General features: G+C 39.2%; 1 protein-coding gene across 1 annotated transcript; it reads left to right on the top strand.

Moving 5' to 3' along the window:
- Window positions 1-9,294: 9,294 nt before the first annotated feature.
- On the top strand, window positions 9,295-15,006 carry LOC108676140 (toll-like receptor Tollo). Its single transcript, XM_018164183.2, has one exon. It carries the CDS (start codon window positions 9,417-9,419, stop codon window positions 13,656-13,658), a length of 4,242 nt encoding a protein of 1,413 aa, XP_018019672.1. The 5' UTR covers window positions 9,295-9,416; the 3' UTR covers window positions 13,659-15,006.
- Window positions 15,007-15,440: the final 434 nt, after the last annotated feature.

Genomic DNA, 15,440 nt, shown 5'->3' with positions numbered 1-15,440 from the left:
GAATATTTTTCGATAACCGACCGCTCGCTGGCTTCTCATATATTGCCTACTATTTCTCATTGAGTTCATCGAGAGTCATGGTCAAGGATGGAATCGTACATATCCGAAACAAATTCGGATGGGTGGATGGGGGTGGGAGAACGAAATTGAGACAACGTTGATTCAACTTAACAACGTTTACTTCAACGTTGATTCAGCTAAAAAACGTTTATTTCACCGTTGATTCAACTAAAAAACTGTTAATTTAACGTTGATTCAATCCAACAACGTTTATTTCAACGTTGACTCAACGTCATTTGCCTGGTGGAATTTTTTTTGACTTTCAGAAAATGATTGAGAGATAGTGGCACAGGTAAAATTAAGCCACGACAATAAGAAACCCAGCAATTGGGGAACGGGAAGACTACGCTTTTTTCAAAATTAATTTCCCTCTTGTTAAATTCCAGATCTAGTCCTTAATTGGCATTAATTTTACTGATTTGTACATTTTGTATTTTACGTTTACCACAGTTCACCACCAGAAATCTAACGTAATAGAACGCTGTGCGATCCTATTCCTGCTGTGTCTTCCCATAGACAGGTTTGTGTGCATCGTTTTTAAAGTTATGCGTACTTATTTGAGTTATTTATTAGAGCGCCAAAAGAAGAATTAATCAAGAAAGCACGACCGACGAATGGAATGAGCCAAAACAACAAGCATTTGGTTGCGCCCAAACCAAGGCATGGAAGCAAGCTTGTTAGCCTCGTCAGCTTGACGGCTGTCACGTCATCCACTCGCCCAATTATCTCCCCACTCGAGTGGGCGAGAGAACATTTCTTAACACTCGTCCAATTATCTCCCCACTCGAGTGGGCGATGAACACTGCTTAACACTCGCCCAATTATCTCCCCACTCGAGTGGGCGAGAGAACACTTTTTAACACTCGCCCAATTATCTCCCCACTCGAGTGGGCGAGAGAACACTTTTTAACACTCGCCCAATTATTTCCCCACTCGAGTGGGCGAGAGAACACTTCTTGTAACACTCGCCCAAATATTTCCCAACTCGAGTGGGCGAGAGAACACGTCATCCCACTCGCCCAATTATCTCCCCATTCGAGTGGGCGAGAGAACACTTCTTAACACTCGCCCAATTACCCCCGGCCTACGGTGGGCGAGAGAACATTTCTTAACACTCGCCCAATTACCCCCGGCCTCCGGTGGGCGAGGGAACACTTCTTAACACTCGCCCAATTATCCCCGGCCTCCAGTGGGGAGAGGACGCGTGATCTTATCAGAAATTCTGTTCTCACTCGGAACCAAACAAGCGCCCCAATGTGCCTTCAAAACTGTTGCTGGTTTGTGTTATAATCATACACAAGAAAACAGATATACACATATATTTTCCACTTAAAAACGATTTATAGATATTTTAATATTCTTGTTATTACTTGAGAAAACATAAAACACTTAAACATGATGTTCTACTCAACTAAAATATTATTTTCAAGAGATTACATTCAAAATTAACGCACGTTATCGGCCTATATTCTGCTCGAGTACGTATTTAACTATAACTTATTCTTGGAACTTCTTCGGGAAATGTTATGGACGTTAATCATTTCACTCCGTTTTTTAATCGATCTTAATTGATTTTCATTGCTTTCTCCATTGAAAAATCTCCTTCCCAAACCTGTCTGCTTAAAATTTAGCCATTTCTCAAACAACTACGCAATCCAAGATATGAATGCTGCATCAGATTAAAATTTCTTGCGGAAGTTAGAAAGTTTATCAATCTCTATTACAAAAATGTGTGAAGAACGTAATTAATCGTTAAATTGTTATTTTGAAAACTGAACTAAACTCTATCGGTAACTAAACTCGTCGTTTTAGTTAATTGGAGTGGGTAGACGTGCGTCGTGGACATATTGTGGCGCTAGGCAATTAAATTCATGAAGTCTTACATTCCTGAACTTCCCCTGCACGATATCGTGGGGATTTTTTATATTGGTAACATCATCGATCCTGAGCATGAGGCTATGAATCATCCTAAAGAAATCAACAAAACGCAAACATGGAATATACAACGACAACTATAGGATACCTTACATACAGGAGTTTTGTCATCAAACCTATATAGTTAAATGTTTGAATCCTCTACATGAACAACTAAATCCACGGAGTGATTAGAACACGGACTAGGATTGTTCAGGAATGCGTCTCATCGCAAGACGGAATCTCTAAGATGATCAAACGATCTCGTTGTTAACATTCGCGTCAATCGCCGCCACCTAATGATGTCCGTTGCATGAAGAACAAATCGCCCATTCGTATTTTAATCGAGGGAAATTCTTTGCAAATTTATAATTGTTTGCCTGCAGTAAATGCCGCTCACAAGCAAATATCATACCACTCAGCACATTCATAGTGCACAGCTTTTTGCCAAATTTAAAACAACTCATGATTTATTGTAGATGATATTATTTAAGAAGTTATAAATTACAGTGCGTTTGGGGATATCTAGTAAACCCAAATTTTAGCTCACTAACCGAATGCCTTGAGAGCTGTGAATATTCTGTTCAGACTATCGACAAGCAGGATGGTAGGATGCTCGTTGCTTTGCGCAGAAGGTCTCGAGTGGACGCCACATACCTGCGGCAAATCAAGCCCCGCTGAGTAGTGAAATCCTTCGCGTGATCTGCATTCTTGGCGTCCACGACCAATATATGACTTCTTTTACTGCACTAGAAACAAATTAAAAATCATACAAATGTGGTTCGCTCATTCATATTATTGCACATGTATCCCTGAGGAACGCTGGTGAACCGAGATGACGACTTCATAAAGTCCTTAACTCGACAAGCTTTGCAGTTGTAATGCTGGTCAAGCAGGACTAAAATAGGGCATGTGGTGCGAGAAACTCTTGCTTCGACAACGGCAAGCTTCGTGTTCACATGAAATTTTATTATCTTTTGCTGAGTCCTCATGTTATACTTAGATATATAATGATAGACTAAAACTAAAAGTACGTGAGCAGAAATTGGAAAGTTAATCCCGTTGACGTTGTCTGCAGAGGGAGTTTATTGGGAACGCAACAGCTTCAGACAGAATTGAACATTACCAGACAAGAAAAACGTGGATCAGAGGTATCAAGAAAAATTGATTCTAATATGACCTCCTTTGTCATCTATTTGATCGTATGCAAAAAAAGTATCCGTATAAGGAGGTGTCCGTGTACACTTAATTGTGAGAATTTTAATCAATAATATCAACAAGTCTGCGGAATAATATCTATGATACGTGGATTGCGTGATCACACAGCTGTGTGGTTGTGTAGCAGCGTCGCTGTGTCAGATAATCAGATACTCTCAACGGTGAGATGTCGTAAATCCATCACCTAATCATCATTAAAGTTTAGTAGTAACGTGGCACCGAGTTTACGATCATCGGAGAGTCAAACAATTTCCTTATTAACCTCAAGGAGACAGCCTTAGGACAGCAATGTTATGAGCCTCAACCTACCGTGCATAAAGAAAAAGTAAATTGTAATCAGAAGGAACAGCAGCTGCGCTGGACTGAGATAGTCAGCCGCCAAAGGATCGACTGTTCGAAAGCAGATGATATCGAGAACAGAGATGCAGCGCTCGCGTGCCGCGCGGCCGTAACTCTGCGCTGTCAGTGCTCTCACCAACCTTACTTATGGCTGTGGCCAACGCTCGTGGGCAGCTCTTCGTCGGACCAACACTAAGACGCATTGCGCCAATTTGGCCGGCGATCTATAAGAAGCCTACGCGCCTGTTCAGGTTAGCACATTCATCGGCCATTCGCTTGCATGAACAATGAACATTCACGTTCGTTGCCTAGACACTGGTCGAGTTGGGCACTTCGTGTTCGTAGTTACGCTTCCTAACAGCCAGACGAAAAAAATTGACTGGTTAGAAAGGGTTGCGCTACGAGTTTACAAACAAAAGCATAAAAACAGTTTTTCAAGATAGGAGATGCTGAAAAATAATGCATTTTCTTAAGCTATTTGCTTGTAATCAAATGCCAATGCTTTAGTGAATCACATGCATGTTTTGCAGACAAGCCGACAAACTAACATTTTTTATAAACACAAACTAACAATTAAATAATTGATATGTTTGATACAATAGATGAAGCTACCTAACAGTAAGCAAGCTGCATATTGACGAATTGATAATTCATGCGGATGTGCCCGCCATCGCTGAGCTTATTTGGGCGAACATTTTAACCACTAATTTCATTTCATTCAATATTTGCGGACAATTTTTGATGCAAATGCAGGCATCAATCATCTCTTTGTTAAATAATTTATGCGCTCGCATCAAAAACTTTCTCTCTTCACTTAAATCGTTTCTTAAATATACACATACAAAACTAGAATGCCTGTGAAAATCCTTACGAGGTGAGAGCTCACCATTTCTAATTTCACCTATAGCTCATCAGTACAGTGAAATCGGCATAAATATCCGAAGCTAAGTTTCCGAAAACATGCTTGATTGTTTGAAATATTTAAATTAGTGTCGATAATACGAAAAGAACTACAGATTGCATGCATCACAGCCTCCGTGTTCGGCTAAGGTAGCTCCAGCGGAGCTGGCGAGTCTGTTGCCTCATGGCACCGCGGGGCGAGAAGTCTTCGGCAGTACAATGCAGCTTCGTTCGCATCCCGAGTTAGAAGAAACACAATTACAGATTAAAGTATGCGAATTAGAAGAATAGGCGTGTGTATTAAAAGCTTTTTTGGGAACGTTTTCACAGTATATTCATCATACTTATACAGCCTCTGGGTTAGAGTGAATTACAATAGGCTCGATAGAAGAAGTCAGGAACATTGTTGTTTCTTCGCCGTAACAAACTATATAGCAGGTTTCTCCTGCCTTGACCGGGCTAGATTATACATACAATTTGAAAATAACGTTATTCCGAATACCATCATCCCGAACCCCGGCATGCCGAATCCTGTTAACATTTTTAAAACAAAGTTCCATAATTAAATTCGTTTCGTTCAAATCCACTTCCAAGATGCGAATTGAGGCATTATAATATGTGCGCATAATTGCTCAATTAATTTCGGAACCATTCCAATACATTAAGCCACATGAGCAGAGAATAGTGAGCAGAACGAACATGAGGCCAACATGAGACAAGAATAGTGAGCAGAACGGACATGTGGCTAACATAGCAGAGAATAGTGAGCAGAACGGACATGTGGCTAACATAGCAGAGAATAGTGAGCAGAACGGACATGTGGCTAACATAGCAGGGAATAGTGAGCAGAACGGACATGTGGCTAACATAGCAGAGAATAGTGAGCAGAACGAACATGTGGCTAACAAAGCAGAGAATGGTGAGCAGAACGGACATGTGGCTAACATAGCAGGGAATAGTGAGCAGAACGAACATGTGGCTAACATGAGCAGAGATTAATTAGTGAGCAGAAGGAACATGTGGCTATAATAGATGACGGCGCAAGCTTTTACCGATGAGTAATTTAGCAATAATTAAATATATTATAATTGAAGATCACCTGCGATTAGGACATTTGATTATTCGAATTTATGGAGTTCAAGACAAGAGTTAAATTAGCGAGAATTGAGATTATCTGTGAGTCGTGTAATGCCTTAGAAATAAACGTCTCTCAATACTTCGGCGCATTGCAGGCTTATATATATTAATTATATAACAGCTAACCTCGTGCGTGGGAAAATGATCAGGGCTTGAATTTTCAGACACTACAAAAATTTACACCATTTCTTTGTTACTCAATTTATAATGTTTAGTTGTTATATTTTGGGATAAGTTATCAAAATTGACAATTAAAGATCGTCGCATGTATTAGTCGATGAATCTACTACTAAAGTGCATGGTGACTAATCATTTTGTTCACCCATTCAAGTAAACTAAAATCTATAAGTATTCTTTTATTTTCCTGCGCAAAGCGTGTCAATTCCCTATAATAGAATGGTAAAATAACAAAATGTTTCAAACAATCTAGGCGGCTTGGAATTTATTAGGCATCGAATATATCAGTGGTAGCTTTTCCCCAAGTTAACGAAGGATAATTGATTTTTAAATTTTCTTATATACAAGAGAAAAATATCTATTTGTCGAGCAGCGAAATAGAATATGTCGTACTACACATAATAATGTGTAGTACGACATGTTCGACATGTAGTACGACATTACAAGTACACATAATAATGTAGTAGTAATGTGTAGTATAGTGCATGCGACTGGCCCCCTTTAAGTATTTGACTACAATAAACCTAATGTGGTCCATGTATACATCAGTCAAAGGCGAGAAAGTCAGAAGTAAGGTCTGAGTAATAGGCGTGTGAGTTGTGTAGAGAGCTGTGTGATTTATTAGTCGCATATTCTCCCTGTTCACCATCTGTAAACAGTTACAGTGATGCCTTTAACTGCTAAGTCGTGCTTTAACTTGAAAGGGTATCGGGACATTGGCCTTTGGACGTATATACGGACGTATCAGTCTAGCGGCAACTCATTCCTATATATGTGTCAGTGCAGCCTTTCTCATGCATCACCCCAACACCATTCTTTTGGGAGCATGTGTACTAAAATATCTGTTTCTCTGTATGGATCCAACCCTATCCAATGCGCTGAATATAAAAATTTATGGAAACTTAGGTAAGTTAACCCTGTATTTTATACGCATATGTTGGTCTCATTTAATTCGTTATCATGTTTTTCATTCTTCGTGTTCATTTATTATAGCATATACAAGGGAAGTTTGTGATTACAAATTGTCTCTATTATATTTTTTGCCAATCTTTTCTTATTTATCATAAGAATTTAAAGGGAAATGAGACACAAAGTTCCACGAATAGAAAATTGTTGCAGTTCACTGGACTGACGAGACAACGCAGGCCCGGAATATATATAGCGATCTGCAATATTTATATAGTACAGTTCCTGTATAACGCAGTAGACGTCTCGCCATGGAGTACAGTTCCTGTATAACGCAGTAGACATCTCGCCATGGAGTACAGTTCCTGTATAACGCAGTAGACATCTCGCCATGGAGTACAGTTCCTGCTATAACGCAGTAGACATCACGCCATGGAGTACAGTTCCTGTATAACTCAGTAGACATCACGCCATGGAGTACAGTTCACGTATAGCGCAGTATAGACATTATAGCCATTGAGCTTAGTTATCGTATATCGCAATAGACATTATTTAATATGAGGTAAAGTTCACGTATTGCCAGTTATTGCAGTTAACATAATATCTTAAAAGAACAGATCAAGAAAGCGCACTTTTTGCATGGGGTTATATATCTTGTTGGATCATCTCAAGCAAAATGACTTTAAACCCGAAAGCCTTCTTAACTGGAGTGAGGACGAATGTTGCAGAACATGTGTCGTACAAGATGAGCATTTCTTAGAGTTTGGAATTGGCCAAATTTAACCAACAGAAGTCTGTGAACAGATCCTATAGTAAAATCTCGTAAATAATACGTTAGCTTAGCAAAAATTGCTTAAAATTAGTTAATAATTATGAACTAAGTATTCGAAAATTCACTAACACAATCCGACTTGAATTGACTTCCATCGAAATCACAGGCAGGTTTGCAAATTTTAGGAAATAGCATTAAATTATAGGGTCCTCGAATATCAAAGAAAATTGTATGAATAAAATGGAATGAAACTTGCATACCTATTACGGGACTGGCTTTGAAGATAATTTAACATGGGATTTTGTCTCCAAAATATTCGGATTCGTAATCTTTATTTATTTTCTTTTTATTCTCTTTCTTTTCTTTCGTAATTTTTCTTTTTCTATAGATACGAAAGAGTTCAAAGATGTAAAATTGATTTAATTCGTTGATAAGCAACAACATAACAAAATTACTCAACCATTACTAATAGGTATATTTGGCATTTTTAGATAAATGTTTTTTGTTTCTGAATTAGAGCTATCAAAATCATGTCCGCAGCATCCGGAATGCACAAAAACGCTTATTGCATATGAATCTTCTTCAGGACAAGGACTAGAAACAAATCTAAAGCTAAGTCATGAAAAATCAATTGGGGAAATTCTTATTAAAGTCATGAGTGTAGCGAAGTCGTCTGATGGAGATCAGTGATCTGAGGGAGAACCGATCATCAGCAGCACCTACGGCTGACTCCAGCAACCGAGTGGGAGGTTTGGGGGGTAGAGTGAGGGTTTGGAGCCAATATACCGGGAGGAGCAAACAACCCGTCAACCGCTGGGAGGCGGAGTAAAAACCGTCCAGGGGGAGTGGTATTTGTTTTACAACCGTTTGAAGCAGGTAGCAAAATCGATCCTTAATTACATATCGATCAATCACATCCCAGGAGTCCAGAATTGTTCCTAAATAGTTTGCTTGCGGTGGGACGGACGTATACTTTTAACATGGACTGGCAGAATCTGATATAAAATTTTTGAACACAGATTTCCATTCATTAGCTGTACACTCACAATTCAAATGCTTCTTGCTATAAACAAATAACATTGAATGAAAATTTCTAATTTTATTAGATTTAATATCACCACGTTTCATTATACAAGCGTTAATTATACGTGACGCAAGACAGCAGTCATCCGAATTGAGCATCGACCGTCTCAATTCCCTCGTTAGAATGAAATGTAAATTCAAAGAAGGGATATGGACAAAAGTGGGAGTAGCATCATGCAAAGTTTTTACTGTAAGTATTGTAATTTTCTATGGACTTGCTTCTTAACTGTTGATTTTAAATGCCAATCATTTAAATTGACGATAAGTGAGCAAAAATGAAGCATTCTGATGTAACTTCTGAATCCGTTCATTTTTTACCCCAGATCGCCTAATATATATCGCCAGATATTTAGTTTTTATTTACTCCACAAGATTGTGCGTCTGCCCTGTTCTGCTCCGGACTACGGGTTGATAGGTCGAAAATATTTGCTTTCTTTACATTTATAATGGCCTTACATCTATTAATATAATTACAAACGTAAGTGATTTTAAAAACTTTATCGTTTACCATATATTTCGAATATGCAAAGGAACATTATACGAATTCTATCTGAAACTTTTTTTAATCGTACCAACAGATCAGTATATTATTTAAATTGAAATTGATGGTAATTCACCCGTAGAACGACCGTGCCTGATGAAAATTGCTTGTGTATGTCTTAGCGAATGTCTCTCCCCCACAGTAGTGTTTGTTTACGAGCCGCTATAATAGGAGTATCTGGCAACCCTGTCTCGGCCAGGTTACAAGAACTGAGGTGGGCCGTCCTACAGCCAGTTGACATCCAAAGCTCTGACGTGATGGTAGTAACGCTCTGGTCTCCGTGCCTGTCCACTGACGCGATGTGCCTCTGAAACTTTCTTGTGGAATTGATCTCAAATAGTTGAATAAGTCCTGAACCTCATTGCCACGATGAGGTTCCTAGTGGCTTCAAGCTTCTGTTTATGCGTATGGCTACATTACGCAGTGGCATTTACTTACAATGCGCCTAATAATTGTGAGTGGTCGTTTAGAAATCCTTCCAAGCAGGATGTTTCTTTGGTGTGTAATTTGAGAACCATCAGCAGTGATTTAGACAGCAGTAGCTTGAGTTTATCTCAAACTGATCATACTAAGCAACTCAGTATATTATGCAGTGATGTGCTATTCTTTCAGTCTTCTCTACAGTCGAGAATCTTTCAACGACTTTACAACTTAGACAAGTTGTCCTTGGAGTACTGTAAATTGTCCAGCCTCCCGAGTGGAACATTCCTGGGACTAGATGCTTTGAAGTATCTAGCCGTTACGACCCATAACAGCGATTGGTCTGGCATGGCTCTTGAGCTCGACTCAGAAAGCCTTGTTGGAATGCCGCATTTGGAAAGTCTTCAGTTGGGCAGAAATAACATCTGGACGTTGCCAGAGCGGGTATTTTGTCCTCTGCCCGCACTACGGCACCTGAACCTGACATGGAATCGCCTGCAGGATGTTTCTGAAGTTGGAGTAACTGGTGGTTGTGGAGCGCATCTTATTACGCTCGATCTTTCTGGTAATGACCTGGTGATGCTGCCCGAGGCTGGGCTAGCCGGACTCGAGTCCCTCAAAGAATTGTACCTACAGTACAACGAAATTTCTATGATGGCCGATGGGTCTCTGGTAGGCCTGAACAGCCTTAACGTTTTGAACATGTCCAGTAATCGACTTGTGGCCTTACCTCCTGAAATTTTCAACGAAACCTTGGCACTTCAACAACTCTACCTGCAGAACAACAGCCTCAGTGTTCTTGCTCCTGGCCTTTTTTCGAGCCTTACCGAACTCACCCTCCTTGATCTTTCCCACAATCAGCTTACTTCTGAGTGGGTTACCAGTGAGACTTTCAAAGGACTAATTCGTTTGTTTGTTTTAAATTTGAGCAACAACAAAGTAAATCACGTTAGTGCAGATATGTTTAATGATATGCCAGCGCTTCAAGTCCTGGACCTGAGTAACAATGACTTGACTAGCATCAGTGATCTTACGTTCTCATCGCTTGTCAACCTTCATCGTCTCGATTTAAGTTACAATCGTTTGGCTACATTGAAAAGTAGATCATTGGCTGGCCTTCACGTCTTGTCATCTCTATCCTTGTCTCACAATAATCTTTCTTCAATAGCGCCAACGGCTCTAGAAAATTGCACTAGCCTTAGAAACCTGAGAATTGAATACAATTTCCTGAAGGAAATACCTGAAGCTGTAAGCCAGGCAACCTCTCTTCGGACTCTTCGTCTCAGTCATAATCATTTGACCGAAATCTCCGAAGGATTTCTGACAAAACTGAAGAATCTGCAGCACCTCGACCTGTCGAACAATGTCATCCGGACGCTGTGCAAAGAATGTTTGAGCGGTCTCAGTGAAGTAGAAGTGTTAGACCTATCGATGAACGAGCTGACTGCTATTCCTCATAATTCTTTTGACACAAATCAAGGTTTGAAAATAATGCGATTAGATGGAAACAAAATTGGTGATGTTAATGCTTTGTTCGCTGCTCTGCCTAACCTCATGTGGTTAAATGTTTCTGATAATCGTATTACTTGGTTTGATTATGCCTTAATCCCCGCTCAGTTGGAGTACTTGGATCTTCAGCACAACCGCATCACCGAGCTTGGTAATTATTATACCATTCAAAAAGAGCTTCAGCTGAAAACCCTTGATGCATCTCATAACTTCATTGAAAAGCTGGGGCCCACATCTGTTCCTGACAGTATTCAATTCATGTTTGTGAATAGTAATCGCATAACAGAGATTGCATCGGGCACTTTTTCTGATAAAGTTAACATTTCCATGGTGGACCTCTTTGACAATTTACTAACTAAAATAGAGTTGACTTCCATTCATTTGTCACATGTCCCAGAGGAACGTGAACTTCCACAATTCTACGTGGGTGGTAATCCTATTTTCTGCGACTGTAATATGGAGTGGATGCACCGGGTGCATCAAATCAGTGCAAGGCGTCAGCATCCTCGTGTTATGGACCTCGATAAAGTGACGTGTACTCTTCCATATCCAAGATCAAACGAGAACAGAATTTCATTTCTTGAGACCAAACCCTCGCAGTTTTTGTGCCCTTACTCCTCGCACTGTTTCGCGTTGTGCCAGTGTTGTGACTTCATTGCCTGTGATTGTCAAATGACGTGTCCAACTGGATGCTCTTGTTACCATGACGACACATGGGCTACCAACATTGTTGATTGTTCAGCTCGCGGTCATCATCAATTACCTGATGATATTCCAATGGATGCAACCGTTGTCTACATGGATGCCAACGAAATGAATATCTTGGATGCACATCACCTAATTGGAAGGAAGAACTTGCGTAAGCTCTTCCTGAACGAATCAAGAATCGAAAGTATTGAAAATCGTACTTTCCATGGGTTGTCATCTCTCAGAGAGCTACATTTGCATGATAATTACTTAGTTAATCTTGTTGGTTACGAATTCGAATTCCTTGATCATTTGCAGTTTTTAAATTTACAAAATAATAGGTTAAGATCAATTAATAATCGCACCTTTGCTGGATTAGCAGCTCTGGAAGTGCTGATGCTCCAAGGTAACTTCATTGTCGACTTTCCTGTTTGGAACTTGAAAGCCAACAAAGGACTGCGAGAAGTTGGACTTGCTAATAATCTGTGGTCGTGTGACTGTCGCTACCTTGTCGATTTTAAAAATTGGCTCATTCGGCAGGGTGAAGCCGCGATCGATTCTAAGTCTCTATTTTGCGTTTCCAATGCCACTGGAGAACCTGGACCTTACATTCTAGAAACTTCCTACTCTTGTGAGAATTTTGTTGCGACTTCTATAGTCCAGGAAAAAATTCACAATGACTTCTTACAGCCAATTCTTATCACATTAGGAATTTTTTTCGTGTTGTTTGTAATATGTGCTATTTTCATCATTCTTAGAGTTCGGTTTCAAAAAGTTGTGAGCAAAAAATGTGGCCTGAAACTTTTTCCTCCCGAGCCTGCCGCCATTCCGAAAGAAGACGACAAAGCTATAATCTACGATGCTTTTGTCAGCCACAGTGACTTGGACGCAAAGTTTGTCAATGACACAATATCCAGAGAGTTGGAAAATGCCGAGCCTCCGTATAAACTGATCTTATCCTCTCGTGATTATGAAACAGTTGGGAACTACGTAGGAGATTTTATTGTGCATTCCATAGAGGCTAGCAGAAAAACTGTTCTCATTATCTCGAAGAATTTCCTTGATAACGATTGGTGTAAATTTTCTTTCAAAGCTGCTCATCTAGAGGCGTTGAAAGCCTTCAAAAGCAGGATAGTCGTTATAATGATCGGCAACGTATCTGAAAATGATTTTGATTCTGATTTAGCATTAGTTGTTAAAGGCGCTCCTAGTTTACATTTTGAAGATAAAGATTTTTGGAACAAATTGCACGCTGCACTGCCTGCATCTCCTACAAAAGCCACAGCTCCTGACTGCTTCATAAACGAGACCAATTATGTTACTAGGAATACCATGCCAGGGCTCACTCCTTCTCACAGCATTAAAACTAATCCATTGGTGCCCAGTATGGTCTTGAACAGCACAAATTTAAAGAACACTACTTCTCTTCCTCACCATCATTTACATCATCATCACCACCATCACCATCACGTACCCCAACAGCGAAGTAGTACCATCCTCCACCAACATCAACAGCAGACTTCCATAGGGAGTGACCCTGGTGATTTGGATAAGACGTTTGCTAGTGGCGAGACGGCGCAGTCCAGCCTTGCACCTAGCCTCTCCCCTAGCGTAGCTCCCAGTCTTAGTCATTCCTATATGTCCATCGATTATGCTACGGCATCTGCTGCAAGATCATCTCATATTTATGCTTCTATAGACGATTCCATAAATCCAAACCCACATTTTCCACCTACTTCGGTTGCGGCAGTCCACGCCCGTGGTCATTATCAGCCTCTTCATCAACCCCTTCACCAGCAGTTGCAACCTGTCAGCATTAGGAGGGCTCCCATCTCTCAGTATCCTGGCATCAATAATGCTGAACTTTCTCGAGAGCTTTTGCAGAATAGTCCCCAACATTTTCCACCTAATAGTTTTATCCACAATAATCATAGAAATCCTAATATTCAATACCCTAATCAAAGACCGGACTTGCCTGCATCATATTTCATCTGAATATTCACTTCCTTCCAATGGCTGTTTGTTACTTGAACTCTATGTTTTTAGAGACGTAATACATTTTCTTATTTATTCGATATTTTGACGTAATACAGACTTATAATTTGCGTCTTGTTACCTAGTCTTTGTAAATAAACTTATTGGTAATTTAGGAGGCATACGCATACTTATTATTACACATAATAACTATTTACTTACGACTTATGCGGTTGAGGTATTAAACTTTTGTGATGTATCAAGATGTTTATATTTACATCTTGATCTCAATACATTGTAAATGGTCTTATTTACTTGCAACACTTGCAGTTCTGGAATTGAAGTTGAAAGCGCCTGATATCTTAATGTTCTTATCGCTGCGTTTCAAGAACCTGGCAATTCATACCTTAGCGGAGGTTTACTATCATGAAATATTTATATTTAAATTCGTTATACTTGAATTCTTTCAGTTAATTGATCATCTGACATGGTAAAATTTGCCTTTTGTTGTTAAACGTTGACTCGCTCTAATTAACACCGCAGTTTGGTTTTAAATCTAATTTGTCTTGAAGCTAATCCTTTAATAATTCGAATGTCTAGTCAGAAGAAAAGTTGTCAAAAGATAGTGGCGCATTTACGTAAAGGGCACAATGTTATCTGGACAATTTTCTTGGCTAAAGTTTGGAGCTTTGCAGCCTGGTGAAAGTAGCATAATGTGCCTTAGATTCTAATGTAATTATATACGGTACCTATACATAAATGTATTAACTGGTCTGTTTCAAATACTGTTGGTGCACTCTTGAGCGATGTGTCTTATCATTCTAAATTGTATGGTAATCACCATATACTTTTTAGCATCAACTACAAACGGGATTTGAGTGCAACCTACCGTACTTTTTTCATTTCATGTTCATTGCAATTGCTCTAGCATTTTTTTCTTTGCTTAAACCAAGTAGGTAAAATGAATTCACTTGAATATTGATTTTATTTCAGTTAGATTCTTTTTAAAATTTTCCATACAATAACTTCTAGTATAGGTATTTCATGGAACTTTTCCAAGCTCACGTGTATTTGTTACTCGTTGCACCTAAAATTCGAAAACCATTATGTTACATTGTCTTGTAAGTGGCTGAATTTTAGCAAATGTCCAATGTTTTTTGGTAAAATTTGTTTGATGAATATAATTTAAAGATTCACTTAGTCACTAATGTACGTTTTATATTGTTCTCTTCTATTTAATGATTGAAAGATCCCATGTGTCAATGTAGTCGTTATTCAGCTGATTGATCGCCTGAACTATAGAACTTTTTCCCTTGCAAGAGAACTTCAAAGGAATTCTAGGGAATCTAACTTTATGTTTTTTTTTTTTCATATTAGGTTGACTACCATGCTTTTCGATTTCAATTTTGGTTGACAACCATTCTGTTTGATTTTTTATCAGCATATTAAGGTGTTCCAGTGCCATTGATTGACGTGAGATGTCGGTGATACAGGCTCTGATTTGCGTCCTTAAAACAAACAGTTCGATCGATGTTTCATTTAAATTAATAAATTCTGCCCAAGCTTCACAAAAATGTTGCAACCGCCGTGAAGTTTAAAACCATATATACTTCTAAGGTTATTAAAATTTACTTTTTTTGGTGTTTTGTTGTTGAAAATTGTATTGTAATTTGACTAAATTTATGAAAAGACAAAGAATCTTAAATAATTTGTCAATGAGCTGTAAAAAGAGACGCAAATATGTTTGGGCTGCTCTCTTACCGAAATTTAAAATACGTGTGCATAGCCGTTCTCGACGAACGT

The sequence above is a fragment of the Hyalella azteca genome, unplaced genomic scaffold, assembly GCF_000764305.2.
Source record: "Hyalella azteca isolate HAZT.00-mixed unplaced genomic scaffold, Hazt_2.0.2 contig12444, whole genome shotgun sequence".
Classification (NCBI taxonomy): domain Eukaryota; kingdom Metazoa; phylum Arthropoda; class Malacostraca; order Amphipoda; family Hyalellidae; genus Hyalella; species Hyalella azteca.
The sequence above is the reverse complement of the archived record's forward strand: the minus strand, read 5'-3'. Positions and strand labels throughout refer to the sequence as shown.

Coding starts and splice junctions, on each gene's coding strand:
- LOC108676140 (XM_018164183.2), top strand. CDS start 9,417: ATGAGGTTCCTAGTGGCTTCAAGCTTCTGTTTATGCGTATGGCTACAT.